An 18,129-nucleotide genomic window follows, 5' to 3' on the forward strand; every position below is an offset into this window, starting at 1 on the left:
GCAATGGTTTTGCACCGAGCAGCCCCAATCCTGCTGTTCTCGGGTCCCTCACTGGCACTCCTGGCTCCTCCCCCTAGAGTACCCCCACAGAAAGCCACATGCTACCAATCCTCCACTTAAACGTAGAAAAACTCCCGCCCAACTTCAGACCAGTCGTTACTCACATCCTATTGGAGACACGCATACTGATCCTGCGTAACTGGAAAAACACCACATTTATAAACCGTCTATAAATCTTATGTTACGAAAGCAGTCCACAGAAACTATACATTCGAACGTCTCATAGCAATCAATTCTATGCTATGTAATCTCTTTGACAAACGTTGGTCTATATGGCCCAAAAAACAATAACAATAAGCAAGGTTTCCTTGACTCGTTGATTTTCTAATACTTAAGTCTCACTCTGTTGATTAATTAGTAACCACGCAAAAGTGCTTCCACGGATGTATATTGTGTATATCAAAATACCTTATTTTCTTTGTACTCTGTTTATTTCTGAAATACTCAATAAAAAAAAATGTTGAAATAAAAAAAAGCCACATGCTATGGGGTGCACTCATGCATATTTGTTCCCAAGCCACCTCTGTGTGTTCATAGGACACACAGAGTGTGGCTCAGCCCTGCCCCTGCTCCCTCCCCACTGGCTGTGATTGACAGCAATGGGGACCAATGAGGAGAGAGAGAGCTACTGCTCTCAAGCACATTGCTGGATCGAGATCAGGCTCACATAAGTATTTGGGGCGGTGGGGGGGGGGGGGGGATAGAGCTGCATGCAGAAGGTTTTTTTTTAACTTAATGCATAGAAGGTAAAAAAAATTCTGCCTTTAGAACCAATTAAAAAAAAATAAAATGGTCTATGATGTTACACTTCTTATATTCGAGAGGTTCAACCATATATAAAATAGCTGTGTATTTTTGGAATATACAGTATTTTAACCACTTAAGGTTTTTAAATGTAGGAGATGCAGCTTAAAAAACCGCAACAATGTTTTAAGGTGTATCATCTGACAATTTCCTGGCCAGGTTGTATTACTGGTAACTGGATAGTCTTCATATGTCTCTGAGTAAAGCTGGGTACACACACAAACTGACAGATCCTCACATCTATACAGACAATGTTGATGCAGGGATCTTTTTTGCTAAGACATTGTATTTTGACAATGGGGACCCCCCCCCCCCCCCACCAGAATACACCAATCATTGCATGCAGCCATTGGCTGCAAGAGCTAATCAACTGCTGGTTTTTAAAACAAAAAAAAATTCCCAGCTTAACTTACCGACCATCTGCTAACAACTGAATTATCCTGTCTAACAGTATGTGTTAAAAACAGGGGTTTCGTTTGCACACATTTGCAACAGTACATGCGTAAGCTGCACAGGCCATGACAAAGCAACAATATTATCTGCAGTCCTAACTCTATACATTTTTGAGAGCCTCCATAGTAGAAGTACATGCATAATAATGGATAGATAAAGGGGGGCAGGTAAACCTGGAGGGAGCCCACCCCTCTTTAAAGGCACACTGGACACCCAGCATATAGCACAATGGCAGCAAAGGTGTCCGGTACATACCTTCACTAGTATTCCAACAGTGCAAACAAACTGCCCTCACCTATAACTGGCCCTTGCAGCAAGGAGCACATGGAAGGGCGAAGCACGTCAAAACAAAACTGGTTTTGATTGACAAGCATCAAATGTTTGTACTGGATTTCCAACAAAACTGCTCGACAGAAGCCTGATGTTAGATGAATAGCTGTACACATGGACCGAAAGTTGCCCATTTCCTGCTGAAAGGCTGATTTTTTTGGTCTGTGTGTACCAGGCTTAATACAGTGGGGCTGATTCACTAAAACTGGAGCGTGCAAAATTTGGTGCAGCTCTGCAGAGAAACCAATCAGCTTCCAGTTTTTTGTCAAAGCTTACTTGCACAAGTAGAAATTAGAAGCTGATGGGCTACCATACACAGCTGCACCAGATTTTGCACTTTCCAATTTTAGTAAATCAACCCCATGTGACTATGGGGGAGATTTACTAAAGCTGATACATACAGAATCTGGTGTAGCTGTACATAGTTACCAATTAGCTTCTAACTTCAGCTTGTTCAATTAAGCTTTGATAACAAATCCTAGAAGCTGATTGGTTGCTATGCAAAGCTGCAGCAGATTCTGTGTGCACCAGTTTTGGTAAATATTCCCCAATGTATTGTTACATTGTACATACTATTTAATTCAAATGTAGATCAAAGGTTTGACCTAAAAAGAAACAAGTAAAATACAAAAATTTAATAAAATAGATTTCTGTTTAACCCCTTTCCAGCTCCAATTCGCTCCTTCAATCCCTTAGCTATTTTTCTTTCTTTTTTTTACCATTAATGTTTATATTTTTTCCATTTTCAATTTTTGTATTCACTACTTTTTTGGGTAGCATCAAGCAAGGAATTTGGCATTGGAGTCATAAAAAGGGCACGATAGAAAGTGGATAGTAAAATGAGAAGGAGGAATCTCATGGGTTATAAAAAGCTGCCAGTCTGTCATTTTTTTAAAGGGTAGCTGCCATTGCAAGGGGTGAAAAAAAGGTTAAAAAAATAAAATGCTAAAAGAGAAAATGTATCTTTTTTTTTTTTTTTTAAAGCAAAACTGTTGCTTTTTAAAAATAAAAGAGCCCCCTGTAAAGTAAGCAGTAAATACATTCTGCATCACTCACCTCCTCTGCAGTGAAGAGAAAATCATGCTGGAAATTTTTCTGCAATCAGCACTTTCAGAAATGTCAGGGACCAGCGCTCCCCAATGCATTTTCTGAGGGACCAGGCATCCGACAAGTGCTATGGATGCTGAGGATTTTTCAGTAAGCTTCCCTCTTCACCGCAAAGCAGTTTGGTGACGCAGGCAGCAGAACAGGTACGTTTTCATTACTTGCATTATATATATTTTTCATTGGGAAAAAAAAAAAGCAACAGAATTACTTTAATTTTTTACAAGTGAATGTGATCAACTCAGTATATGTAATCATGTTCATTTCAGTTAATGTTTTTAACAAAAATGTTATGTACTGTATAATTTACAATATGCACTACACACATGCAGAAAGCAATATTTATATATGGTTCCTCTCTCTCAATGCAAATCTCAGTCGGGCTTGACTCACTAAAAGTAGTCACCTTCCATATGGCAAGTAGTTTTCTCAACATTTGCTGATCAAGGATTTCACTAAACTACAAAACTTCCTCTTTTGCTAATATACAAATTTGTATATTTAGTACAAAAATGAAAATATGAAAGTCAAATGTAGAATTACTTAGAGAAAAGGTTACACTAATATAACATATAGAAATTAGTTAGGTATACAAATTAATTAAATAGTTCTAGTTATAGAGTTCTAGTTATAGAGTTCTAGTCATTTTACATTTGCATGCTTATGCTTTCAAATTTAGCCTAGGCATCTATGCTTCAATGACCTCTGCCTTAAATGACTTAAAGAAAAGCTATAGTTATTTTATATATATATATATATATATATATATATATATATATATATATATATATATATATATAATTTTGATAATTTTTTATTTTGTTTAGAAGGCAGGAGGAACCCAGGGAACATCCATTCCCTGTTCCCTCCTGTGACTTCTGACCCCAGAAACAACATGTATTACGTCGCTTTCACAGCTGTTATTCCTTGGCTAATGTAGCCGAGGATTCAATTATTCCAGCACGATCTGTGCAGGAATATTTCATTGGAGGGCAGGGGAGACTCCTAGACCCCAATGTCACTATAATAAAGAACTGTCACCTGCCCATGCTGTCACATAAAAAATGTAAAAAGAAAAAAATTTGTATAAAATAAATAAAACAAATTTAATAACATTCAAAGCATCCCCTCACCCCCATCACCCCATGCACACACCCCATATAAAAAGCGCAGCATGCAGAGCACGTGTATGTCAACATTAATCGTGCCATATGTGTGAGGAATCATCATGAACATCAGAGAAACAATTATAGTGCCACATGGGTAACTCTAAACTGCTGACCAGTAAAGGTGTTTAAAGCACTGCCTATGGAGAATTTTTGTTTTTTGCAACTTGAATTGTTTGGTATGTATTTACTTGACAAAACCCCATCTTGTATATGTTATCTTAAACTGGGTATAATATTATGTTTGTACTACAATCATTTTAGTGTATTTTTCCTCAAAGTATGCGTTTCAATAAATGCACAAATATCATGCAACAAAAATAAATTGTAACTACCTCCATTTCATTCTCCAGGGGCTCTGCTTTTAGAAAATATATACTTTTTAGGGGGGGTTACAGTATTTTCTAGCAAAATTGCTGATTTTAATATATGAGCAAATCATGAAAAAGCTGCCCCATTATACAAGTGGTTAAAGAAAACCTAAAGTTAAAAATTGACTTTAGATCTACTGGTTTTCTGAAGAGTGCCATTGAAAAAAAAGGTCTCTAAATCTGCAAATACTAATCTCTCTCTCAGAGCAAAATATCTCAAGGTCCCAGCAGATTGTCCTGTTAACACTATTAGCCACAGTACAGGACTGGATTAATGTGACATTCTCTCTGTTAACACAAAGGTAGCTAATCAGAGCCTTGAAGTCACACATACCTAGTGCTTTGCCACAGTTAGCAGAGGTAACAGGAAGAAAACACACTGTAAATGTGTATTTGTACAATACATTGCATAAATAATTAAACATGTAAAAAAAAAATCTAAAATGTAAAATAAAATTCCAACATGTCATATTGTTTCTCCTTACCTGATTGTTTCTGTTACCTGAAAAGACTCAGTTAAGAGTGCTTGCTGATCACTCATAGGCATTGGGGGTTATTTACTAAAACTGGAGAGTGCAAAATCTGGTGCAACCTTCCAGGTATTATTGCCAAAGCCTAATTGAACAAGCTGGAGTTAGAAGCTGATTGGCTACCATGCACAGCTGCACTAGATTCTGTGTGCCCCAGTTTTAGTAAATCAATTCCACTGTATTGTCTCTCAGTCTGTCCAAAAACATCCATTCAAGGTCATCAAAGTTCAATTGATTGAACTAGATAGACTTACTTGTATCTTTTTTCTAACTAGGTAGGTGTAAAGTCTATGCATACAATAATGCAGGTAATCATTTGATTATCATTTTAAAAAATATGTACTTCAAATACAAATTTTGTGTGGGTATTTCACATTTATGTCCACTAGAGGGACTGAGGGACTTGAAAAGCAACTTTTAGATGATCAATAGTATCAGACGCTACCATGACATGGCTGAAATGTCGAGTTAGACGACTACAATCTGATACCCCAGTAAGATCTTATCTCTCAGACGCTCAATCATATGATGGTATCTCATGTTCTTAATTGCTGGTATTACAAGAATTTATAGCTCCATTGTCTTATTTTTTGTGGTACTCTAAGTAGACCCAACATTTGTGGAAAATGTATTTCAGTTTTGTGAGGATATTAAACACCTTGGATACAACACTGGCTATACTGAATATTAAATATGAATACTAGACAAATCATGGAAAATCTACTGAAATCATTGGAGTTATTCTGCTAAAGGAATAGAGAATGTTCACTTTGCAAAGCTTTGAATATCCAATCATATTTATTGATATAACTATTTACATATTTTACTTATATGATTAAGTAAACTGAAATCTGATTGGTTAGTTTGGACTAGTAGTAGCTATGAATTACTGCACTATACACCTACTGTTAGCATTACCTTATTGATTAAGGATTTCTGTTAACATAGGAGGGCAGCTGGACAAGCAGCTAATACATGATTGGATATTTAAAGCAAACTCAGCTTCATCTTATTCACTTAGCTAAGCAAAAATTCAAATGCATTTTGTAGAGTTTTAACATTTGCATTGTCCTTTCATAGAGTTCTTGTTGATAAATTAGGTGTAAAGTGGCCCAAGCAGACTAATAATATCTGGTACACAGAAAAAAAAAGTTATTGCACTGTAGATGCAATTTGCAATGAGCAGTGCCAATACAGATTAATACTTGTAGAAGCCTAGGCCTTCTATACCCAGGATACAGTCTTAAAGCTTGTGTGAGTTTAGATCTAATATCCAATTTAGCTCTAATATGCTGGTAACCAGGCTGCGTGTATATATATATCCATTATGTTCTACTGTATATCAAAATAAACACTAATGCCCTGTACACACGATAGAATTTTCCGATGGAAAATGTGTGATAGGACCTAGTTGTCAGAAATTCCGACCGTGTGTAGGCTCCATCACACATTTCCCATCGGATTTTCCGACACACAAAGTTTGAGAGCTTGCTATAAAATTTTCCGACAACAAAATCCGTTGTCGGAAATTCCGATCGTGTGTACACAAATCCGACGCACAAAGTGCCACGCATGCTCAGAATAAATTAAGGAACGAAAGCTATTGGCTACTGCCCCGTTTATAGTCCTGACATGTTTTACGTCACCACGTTCAGAGCAATCAGATTTTCCGACAACTTTGTGTGACCGTGTGTATGCAAGACAAGTTTGAGCCAACATCCGTCGGAAAAAATCCATGGATTTTGTTGTCGGAATATCCGATCAATGTCTGACCGTGTGTACGGGGCATAATAGGTCAGTTGATTCATGATTCATTTGTGCTCTCTCTCTCTCTCTAGCTATATCTATATCTATATCTATCTATCTATCTATCTATCTATCTATCTATCTATCTATCTATCTATCTATCTATCTATCTATCTATCTATCTATCTATCTATCAATATATATATATATATATATATATATATATATATATATATATATATATATATATAGTGTTGCCAACATTTACTTTACATTTTACTTTACTTACGATGTTTTAATTCTTTTTATTTTAGTAAAGAAGATGAGGATATAGATGAATTTGCAACAGAACAGCCTGTGTTAACAGGTATAGTATATATCATTCTAAGCTTCCATTATATGTTCACAATTGTGTATTTTCTAACTTTAAAACCACTTGCCGACCGCCGAAAGCCGATATACGTCCTCACTTTGAGGACGGATATCGTTGTTATGGCAGCAGCTAGCTTCCATAACCCCGGTATCCCCGTGTTCGGTCAGCTACAAGATAAAAGTGGTCTCTGCGGCGGATTCACTGCAAGATCACTTTTATCGATGTCGGGAGAGGGCCACCCCCTCCCACCGCGCTCTGGTGCCCTCTGCCGCTTAACCGGAGCCTTCGGCAGTGGCGGAGGCGATCCGGTCCACTCACTGGCTGTGCATGGAGATGAGAGAGGGGAAGATGGCCCCCACCCGTCTCCATGACACTGCAGGGCGGAAGCGACGACAAAACGTCACTTCCGCCCATAGCTCTTAAAGGGCCATTTTTTTTAAATGACAATTTTTTTTATTGCATTTTAGTGTAAATATGATATCTGATGTCTTTTTGACCCCAGATCTCATATTTAAGAGGTCCTGTCATGCTTTTTTCTATTACAAGGGATGTTTAAATTCCTTGTAATAGGAATAAAAGTGACACATTTTTTTTTTTTAAACAGTGTAAAAATAAAAAATAAAAGGTAAAATAAATAAGAAAAAAAAGTAAACGTGCCCCGTCCCGCCGAGCTCTTGTGCAGAAGCGAAAGCATACGCGAGTAGCACCCGCATATGAAAACAGTGTTCAAACCACACATGTGAGGTATCGCCGCGATCAGTAGAGCGAGAGCAATAATTCTAGCCCTAGACCTCTTCTGTAACTCAAAACATGCAACCTGTAGAATTTTTTTAATCGTCGCCTATGGAGATTTTTAAGGGTAAAAGTTTGACGCCATTCCACAAGCGAGTGCAATTTTGAAGTGTAACATGTTGGGTATCAATTTACTCGGCATAACATTATATTTCACAATATAAAAAAAAATTGGGCTAACTTTACTGCTGTCTTATTTTTTTATTCAAAAAAGTGTATTTTTTCCAAAAAAAAGTGCGCTTGTAAGACCGCTGCGCAAATACGGTGTGACAGAAAATATTGCAACGACCGCCATTTTATTCTCTAGGGTGTTAGGAAAAAAAATGTATAATGTTTGGGGTTCTAAGTAATTTTATAGCAAAAAAAACTGTTTTTAACTTGTAAACAACACATCTAAAAAAGAGGCCTGGTCCTTAAGTGGTTAAACACTTACTAATGTGCATATTTTTTTCAGAACAATATATCCCCAGAATAATTTGTCCCCATGATGAATTTACTGAAGGCAACCATGATGAGGAAAAGGAAGATAAAAGAGAAGAAAAGAATGAGGAAGATAGTGATCTAGAAGTGTTTGTAAGTCTTTTTTTAGGGGGATAATATTGGACATATAAATGTTCATGTTTTAATTGCAACAAATTAGAGTGATTAACTTTTCTTTCATATACACATGATTTTAAAATGGTAAAGATACTGTGCTTTTTATTTCATTCCATTCTTCTTTAGAAAGATATTCAATTGTTATTTCATTTTATACACTCTTTTTTTATCTTCACAAAGCATTGGTTTTGTTGTGTGGGCTACAATACGCAATTTTAAAATATATTCTTGCTATTTTTCCTGCCTAATAGGAAATTACTCTATTGTTCGCTTTATATTTTTATTCACATTGGGAATAATTGTGGGTTGTTTTTTTTTTTGGTTCAGTTCATATTTTTGTTCATCTCTCTAAATTACCATTTATTTTCACTCTATTTTGCTATGTTTCTGTATCTCTGCAAATGTTAAAGGGAAACTAACATATAATAAAATTAGCCTATTCTGGTAGCTGAAAGAAGCACACTAGAAAGAGCTTTTATCACAGGTTTAAATAACAGAGCATATACAGGGTGATTATAGTTCAGGTTATGTCCTCCTACTCCTACAGTCATGCAGCAAAGAGTAACCAGCACAATGTAATCATGGCTTAAATTGCTGCTCTCTGCAAGGTTCATAGAAAATTGATCTAGGAGCCCCTGTATTTGCAGCCAGAAAGGGGCTACAGTAATGGTATCCCAACACTGAATCATACATCCACTTAGTTCAAGTTTTTATCTGAGACAATACTGTGTGTAAATCTAAGACAATATCTTTTGTGCATAACAAAATGTGCATCTATGAAGAGGTAGCAGGAGTAAGTCACAAGGCAGGAACTTGGAGCTGAAAGGAAATATCAACTAGGAGCAGAATTTAAAGGACAATCATAACAAGTCTTACGAAATAAGAGACAGCTATCAATATTAAAAATGTCTTTAAAAAGTTCCTAAGTCATATGGAGGAAAAAAAAAAGAAGATACAAAAAATGAAAAGAATGTGTCACCTAAAATGTTTTGGTGGGATCCTTACCGAACAATGTATTCTTCTTTCTTCCATCCCTTCCCCTTCTTTCTTCCATCCTTGCCCTTACACCCATGTACCACTGTGAACTGGTATGGGATTTACTACATACTGTAACGTGAAGAGACATATTTAAATAATACATATTTTTTATCACCTTCCAATGTCTGGAATTATTAGGTAAAGCAATATCTCTAGGTTTTAAAGCTTAAAGATAATTCCTTTTCAATAAACCCGTAAACGCAACTCGTAAAAGTTTAAAAGGCAAAGGCATCTGAGATGCATCTAGGCGTGAGGGAAAAAGAGTTATTCTTCTAATATATGTTTATTCAAGACAAAATAACAGCACAGTAGAAATACATATGTACATATTGGATCATAAATATATGCACATACAGTGTCTGTGCAGCAATAAAACAATAAAAGGCAGAACAATAACCTAACCATTAACACGCCTTTTATCATTTACATGCTGAAGTATCTTGCAAATATGTGAAGTGGTATCATTGTCAGCAAGTTAAGACTGAGTTTCTACAGAATTTTTCTTGACAATTTCTGGTAATATATATATTTTTTCTTAAGGACGTAGTTAGTTAACCAAGTTTATCCATTGCTGTAAAGTAGAGGGGTCGATTACATCCACCTTAAAGCGATTGCCTAGCAAGTCATTAATAGGCTCCCTCCAAAATAACCATGTATAGTGGATTACAAATTCCTCATCTAAATGCCAAACAGATTTGTAAGGTAGGGGCAAGGAAATCAGGGCTGATAATATGGTTGTCACCTGAGTCCAAAAGTTGCAAGTTAGAGGGCATAGCCATACCAAGTGCACGAAGTCTGCCTCGGGTGGATGACATTGCAGACATTTTTTATAGGATGACTGATCTATTTTGTGCAGATGGGTCAGCATTACATATGCTTGGTGAAAGATGTACCATTGGATGAGTTTATTATTAACTGCCAGAAATACTGACAAGTGGGACCAAAATATCCTTTCTTCAATATAAAATTAACTGGCTTTATTAAGTGGGGCAGATTTACTTGCAGTGCCCTTCAGTCTAAAAAATAAAGTCAGTGGTACCCTGTAAAAGAGGAACTTTAACACTTACCATTCCAGTGGGGGGTGTGCTAAATTTTATTTTTATATAGAGCTATCCAAAACTTTTGAGCCAGGGCACTACAATACTGATGTTCAGTGCAGTGACAATGCAGCCATGGGAGGAACCACAGTACCTAGCAGGGGATGCACTATCCAGAACACACAAAAGTGATAAAAGAGAGCAAATGTTCAACACACTGCCCACCCTCCGCCATGGAAATGTAAACCTCTTATTTTACACTTTGCCACTTACCTAATTGTTTTTAGACTGCAGATAGGGTCACATATAAAGCACATTACAATCTGTAATGAATCAATGTCCAAATCAAACATTCAGTCCTGCAAAGGAGAAGCTTTATTTCCAAATTTCCATAGGACATTGGATATTAAGATATTTTATTTTCAGTTTTGTAAGCTATAATAATTAAACAGGTAATCATTGCAAAGGGCTGCATTGAGACAACAGTTGACTGTTTTAAACTCTTGTTATGTCTGGCAGTGGCATCTGAAGAACAAATAAAATCAATGTAAACATTTTAAATATGTGCAAATAGGCAGACTTACAGAGAACTGGGCAGTACTTGAGATGGGGAACAAGAGAGAAGATTTTCATTGTAGCAGATGCCACTTGATTACTATACATAATGCCATGTGTTGCATAATTTTGAGATGAAACTTTTCACATAGTAGCTTATTGAGTAATTTCCATACAAAAACAAACTGCAGAAATAGTACGTAAAATTGGAGCTTTTTACAGTGGTAAGTGTGGTCCATTAGAGGCCCACGCTATGTCTTGATTCTGTATGTTATCTGACTGGTTTGAGCTTGAGTAAATAGGGGTGTTTTCTGGAGTTTTGTGATGGAGGGGAGGGGGACAAGACCCTATATGGATCGAGTTGAAGAAAGGGCACTGAGTTACAGCGAAAAGCCCCACAAAATTAATCATGTTAATATTTTCAAGTTAGCAAGCTAAATTGTAACTTTTTAAGTTTAAGTAAAAAATTTAAATAATAATTACCGGTATATGCCAAAGGGTATTGGCCCTTGATTTAATGCACTTTGAAGGACTTCTAAACATGAAAGTAAGATTTAAAAATAGACATAAATAATTACTATTTTAATCATACAGTATCTTGTTTCAAATCAAACAACAAAGTCTATTTTTTTTTGGTTAGTCCAAAGTTTGTTTTGCTTTATATTGTACTGTATAGATTGTACCCCTTTAGGAATACTGACTGTTAACTGTACTACATACACAATATCTGGTGGTTATTTTGGGACAGTAAAAAATGTGAAATGTAATATTGTCATAAAATTACACTGTAAAACTTATAGAATGCAAACATTACAGTTAATATGAATGGCAAACACATCTATCAGATCACTATGAAAAAAGTTATCAGTACCTAACAGAACATAGTAAATGGTTCAGATAAAATACAATTTGACCATCTTGGTTGATTTTCCAAAGGTAGATTCTTTAGATATTTGTAACTTAGATTTGTATTTCCAACACTTTAATGACTTAAACAATGGAGCGGTATAAGACCTTGAAATACAGCCATCCGGCATGGTTGAAACCCACAGGCATTAGCTCACAAGACAGCTGAGCAGTTGACAAGTAGCATGAACCTTATGTTAGAAAAAGAAGAAATTGTAAGATTTGCATATAATTACTGAGATCATGCAAATGTCAGTTATGAATATAAAAAAACACAGGCATTTCACTGTTAAATCCTGACAGTTGGCATCCCTGAAAAGCTCAATGCATTTGAGTACTAGTTGGCAGAAGGTCATTAAAACAGAATTTGCAGATACATTAACACTCTCACTTTTCTTTGAGTGATAGTTTGCTATTTATAGTTCGCTGAGAGTTCCAGAAAACACGCTAGCTGGATAAGTTGTAGTGGGCTTCCACATAAAAATTGCATACTGAAGTATGGGGACATTGTGCCTTTTTTAATTGATTTGATAGAAGCTATCAATATACACTACATATGCATAAAGTTGAGATAGAAATGATGGTTCTGTCTGACATATGAGGAAAAGACAGAAATGACTGTAGAATTTCCATTGGAATGACAAAATGAACTACCTCCATACCGAAAATTAACATTAACTGGGGAAATAACAATTTCCATTGCTCCATAAACTCATAAAATAAAACAGTCAACATATATTGAGAAGTCTAAAGCTGAAATTCCTACATATGCATAAAGTTGAGATAGAAAATGATGGTTCTGACATATGAGGAAAAGACAGAAATGACTGTAGAATTTCCACTGGCATGTCAAAATGAGCTACTTCCATACAGAAAATTAAAATGAACTGGATGACTATTTTCAATGCTCCTTCTGCTCAAAAAATAAAACATAAATTGGTTATATTTTATCTACAGAATATATTTCTAAACAATGTTCTTTTAAGCTTTAGAGAACAACAGTATAAATAGTAAAGATACAGTACATATCGGGGCATAAAGTTTCAATATATTGTATAAAGTGTAATCACAGTCACAACATAACCCAAATTATGTGGACAATTTTTTACTGTTAGCTATTTAAAACATATTGTTAGTGTAAATATAATAAATCGCTACACACATACATTTACTTTAGCAGTTTGAAACAAATTCCAACATGGATTGCTGTAGAGAACAATTTGAAAATATTTTAAATTAGAGTTTCTAAACATCTCCAACCTTACAATAGTTAAAAATAGCCATACATGTTCTATTTGTGAGAAAATACTTTCCATTATCCAGTATGTTTCCACTTGAAACAACACAGACAACAATATCTGCCATTACATTATATGTACTTACATTTAATGATGCTCTTACATGTGCCTGTCTAGAGAAATCATATATTTGAAATTCCTAAGGGGTAGGGTCAGGCGTGTACACTTTTAAATGATATATTAGGAATGAAACACCAGTATGTTGTATCTTATTGTTCAGAAGACTTTTCATTTTCTGCATGCTGTGTTGGCATATATTTTTTTCAAACTCCAGCTAATATCAAAAAGGGCCTTCTTCCAGCATTATGTTGAATATATAATGTTGTGTTTCAAGCTCTTAAAGGAAATAAAGAACAAAAAAGAAAATTAAGCATTTCTTTTAATTCTACCCTAGAATGCAGGAGCTGTCAAGTAATAGCACAGTCACTGGGTTAGAAGGGTCTCAAGGCCATGACATGAGTTCTATCATAATCTGTGTTTAAAAACAGCATGTGGGAAAATAGGCATATTTCACAACACGTTCTACAATAGCAGGCAACAGCTGGGGGAATGAAGACCTAAACATAGAGGAAGTGGCAAGGATTTGAACAAGAATCCTGCTTGTCAAATTATGGATATTTTAAATGCCACTTGAAAGCCAATGTTTTGCGGGATCATTTCTGAACACATGACATAGTTCTGAGCTTTCACTAACAATTTCACATACTGAAGGATGATACCATTATATTGCATGCTATTGAGCATTTGCTGGGAATATGAAATCTATGTAATATTGTCATTACTTAAAAAATCTTGAAAACCACTTTATATAATACTGTTTTGCAATGTGTTTGAATCTGAATGTGTATTGACATATTGTTGCATAGTTAATTTGGCATATTCCATATAGCAAAATTAAGAACACACTCCACAGCTAATTACAAGCTTACAAAGGCAGAAAATAATTTGGTCAGCATTTTATTTTGGAATGGTACTTATTAGTGACTAAAATGTTAAGGCTCTCAGGTGGAACCTAATCCTGAGTAGGTATCAATGCACTGGAACTGTGAATTTGCACACATTATGACCTATATCGGTGAAGACAGTAAATTTATGATGTACAGTATGTGTTCGGAAAATATATATTGGAGGTGCTCCAGAAAAACAGATTTATTTAGATGATGAAAGAGCAAAAAGAAGAATTTTGGAATGAGTCCAAACTAAATACATTCACAGAAATGTCATAAATGAGCGAAACATCTACTAGGGGCTAGGGATACAAGGGGAAATATTATGCATGACACATATCTAGATCATAAAATCCTGTAATAAATATAAAGATGGCTCCTATTTCTATGTAAGAAGTACAGTGTATAAATGGTCTCATTATGTCCTAGCTTATAAATTAAAATCTTTGTTTAAAAATCTATCCAAATACGACTTTAATAAAGTAAACCTAAAGTCAAAAATGTATTTTTGGTCCCCTGGGGACCAAAAATCTTTGTTTAAAAATCTATCCAAATACAACTTTAATAAAGTAAACCTAAAGTCAAAAATGTATTTTTGGTATTTTTGTATTTATGTAAATTTACAGTTACTGTGGCCACATTAAAAGTAACAATTTTATCCCTCAAGAAAAGAGATTAAATCGTCGACCAGTCAGATCCAGAGTGACCCCATTCTGAAATAATTGAGTGTTTGTGTTTATATCCACTTTAATAAAAAGTCACTTTTTTTAAGAATTCAACAACAATTAAGTTAGAAGAGTTAAGTCTCCAAAAATCAGCAGTCAGTAATGACTCTGCAAGTCATTACTTAAAATAATTATCTTCATTGAAATGTAAAGTAAAAACACAATAAATATAAGTAAAAGAAATTTATGTAGCATTAGTATAATAATAATAAATAAAAAAATAAATACATTATATATAAAAAAAATTATATATATGTAAATTAAACTCCTGGGATATTGATCTGGTCAGTTAAGTAACAGAGGGGGTTTTTAATCAGTTTCCGCTGTGGTAATGAAATTAACAACAGGTTCACTAGATCTGCAACAATGAGACAACCTCCAAAACAGGATAGGTTTTACAGGTGGAGGTCACTGACATTTTTTTCCTACTCTTCTTTTCTGACTGTTTTTGACTAGTTTTGCATTTGGCTATAGTCAGTGTCACTACTGGTAGCATGAGTCGATACCTGGGCCCTATAGAGGTTGCACAAGCAGTCCAACTCCTCCAGGATGGCACATCAATACATGCTATTGCCAGAAGGTTTGCTGTGTCTCCCAGCACAGGCTCAAGAGCATGGAGGAGATTCCAGGAGACAGGTAGTTAATCTAGAAGAGCTGGACATGGTCGTAGAAGGTCCTTAACCTATCAGCAGGACTGGTATCTGCTCCTTTGTGCAAGGAGGAACAGGATGAGCACCGCCAGAGCCCTACAAAAGGACCTCCAGCAGGCCACTGATGTGAATGCCTCTGACCTCTGAAACAAACTTTATGAGTGTGGCCTGAGGGCCCGACTTCCTCTACTGGGCCCTGTGCTCACTGCCCTGCACAGTGGAACTCGATTGCCAATTGCCATTGAACACCAGAATTGGCAGGAACACCACTTGCGCCCTGTGCTTTTCACAGATGAGTGCAGGTTCACCCTGACCACATGTGACAGACATGAAAGGGTCTAGAGAAGTGTGGAGAACGTTATGCTGTAACATCATTCAGCATGACCGGTTTGGTGGTGCGTCAGTGATGGTCTGGGGAGGCATATCCATGAAGGGATGCACAGACCACTATAGGCTAGACAATTGCATCCTGACTGCCATTAGGTATTGGGATGAAATCTTTGGACCCATTGTCAGACCCTACGCTGGTGCCGTGGGTCCTGGGTTCCTCCTGGTGCATGACAATGCCTGGCTTCATAAGGCAAGAGTATGCAGCCAGTTCCTGGAGGATAAAGGAATTGATACCATTGAATGGCCCCCATGCTCACCTGACCTAAATCCAATTGAACACCTCTGGGACATTATGTTTTGGTCCTTCTGATGCTGCCAGGTTACATCTCACTTTGTTCAGGAGCTCAGTGATACCCTGGTCCCGATATGGAAGGAAATACCCCAGGACACCATCCATTGTCTCATTAGGAGTATCCCCCGACATTGCATACAAGCACTTGGGGGCCATAGTATCATTTTGAGTTGCTGCAATGAAATTTCAGCAAAATGGACTAGCCTGCTACATCATTTTTTTACTTTGATTTTCGGGGAGTCTTTGAAGTCAGCCCTCTGTAGGTTGATAATTTTCATTTCCATCAAACGATGTGGCATCCTTTCGTTCCTAACACATTACCCAGTCCATATAAGTGTAGATATCCAGCATGATATTTTTTCCCATTGAGATATGATGTTTTTTCAAAGTGTTCCTTTATTTTTTTTGAGCAGTGTATATATAATATATATATTGCCATTGGAGCAGGCTTAGGAGTATAGTGATATTGAAGTAGTTACTAGTAAGTTTTTTTTATCATCTGTAAAAATGTTATGTTTTTATACATTGCTAGAGAAATGCAAACTTAAAAACTTAGTTAATTAAACTTAATTAAATGTTCTCTATTGCCAGCTTGCCAAATCAGTTTGAGTTAAAAAAAAATATTCCTGTAATTCACACATTGACCCTGATTTACTAATAGAGTTGAGAATCTTTACTAAACTGACTGTAGAGCCACATAACTTATCAAATTGTGTAAAAAGCAAATTCCCTTTTATTTATTTAATCTGCAAATGATTTGATATTGTGTAAGTGTATTGTGTAGGTGAACGCAGATGCAAATTTATAGAGTGAAGATTCTCAACTCCTTTACTAAATTCGTCTTACGACCCCGTAGACAAAATTGAAATAAGATGAAGCTAAGTTCACTCCAGTTACCCAATTATGTACTTAATTTCACCCCCCCCCCCCATACATTCTATAGATATTCACAGTGAGCACAAATTTACCTTATTTACTACCATACACTTTGCAAATTTACCTGACTCTACTCCTTTAATAAATTAACCCTACTAAGTTCTTACATATGCCTCCCCATTGGATCTGAACATACAACTAGAACACATCCAGATGAAAAAACGTATTTGCTGGGGTTAGAAGGCATTTGCAATACGTTTTAGATGTGCATTTTATGTTTTTACCATGTATTGTTCATGCATTAACTATGCATGAACACTAACTGGAAGTGAGAAAAAAATCAAAACCCTCTGCCAGATCATGAACACTAAATTATTTAAATATTTTGAACAAGCAGTAAAAACATTTTAAATCAAGCCATGCCCATCTCTGTGTATATATATGCATAGTAGAGAAAATTATATTTCACGATTCACAACACATGTAGTAAAAATGTAGCATTTGCTGAGCCAACCAGACCTGGACAAATTGGGAGTAGTTTAAAATCTATGCCACTTGCAGATTATTTTCCTTGCAATGAAATGAATGACTTAAAATTTGTTTATCTATTCAATTCCCATTCTAGATTTGTAGGCATCCACAAGCTTCTTTCTGAGGGCCTTAGAGAGCTCTTTTGGTCTTGGCATGACAACACATGTCACTAGCAAATACCAGACCGTAGATATCTGAGATTTAAATAAAAGTTCCACCTACATATTCCCTGAAGATGTTCTAATTATTGGCACCTGTGGAACACATGATTATAATTTAATGAGTTTGAAGTGATATTGGGGTTTACCTCTACACATGACTGTATATATATTTTTTCCCAAAAATTTTATTAGAAGGTATAACGCAACTGGGGCAAAGGAGCCCAGGTGAGAGACCTACACATTTTGAAAAAAAAAATTGTTTTTTTTTATGGGCAAGAAAAGGGATTGTTCTTTTTTCATGGGATAGATAAAGTGCTTTATTAGGGCTAGGTTTGCACCTGTGCAGGTGGTGCCACTGCAGGACCCTCACAAATTCCCACAGCTGCAACCACCCACA

At 36.0% G+C, this 18,129-nt stretch overlaps 1 protein-coding gene across 2 annotated transcripts in view; it reads left to right on the forward strand.

Moving 5' to 3' along the window:
* PPP1R3A (protein phosphatase 1 regulatory subunit 3A) overlaps positions 1 to 18,129 on the forward strand; it is a 59,069-nt gene that overhangs the window by 26,272 nt on the left and 14,668 nt on the right. For both annotated transcript variants that reach the window (XM_073619880.1, XM_073619881.1), the window contains exons 2-3: positions 6,879 to 6,931; positions 8,184 to 8,302. In XM_073619880.1, the coding sequence (XP_073475981.1) occupies positions 6,879 to 6,931; positions 8,184 to 8,302 (172 nt within the window). The remainder of the gene's footprint in view (positions 1 to 6,878; positions 6,932 to 8,183; positions 8,303 to 18,129) is intronic.

This window comes from Aquarana catesbeiana, linkage group LG03 (assembly GCF_042186555.1).
Source record: "Aquarana catesbeiana isolate 2022-GZ linkage group LG03, ASM4218655v1, whole genome shotgun sequence".
In the NCBI taxonomy this organism is placed as follows: Eukaryota; Metazoa; Chordata; class Amphibia; order Anura; family Ranidae; genus Aquarana; species Aquarana catesbeiana.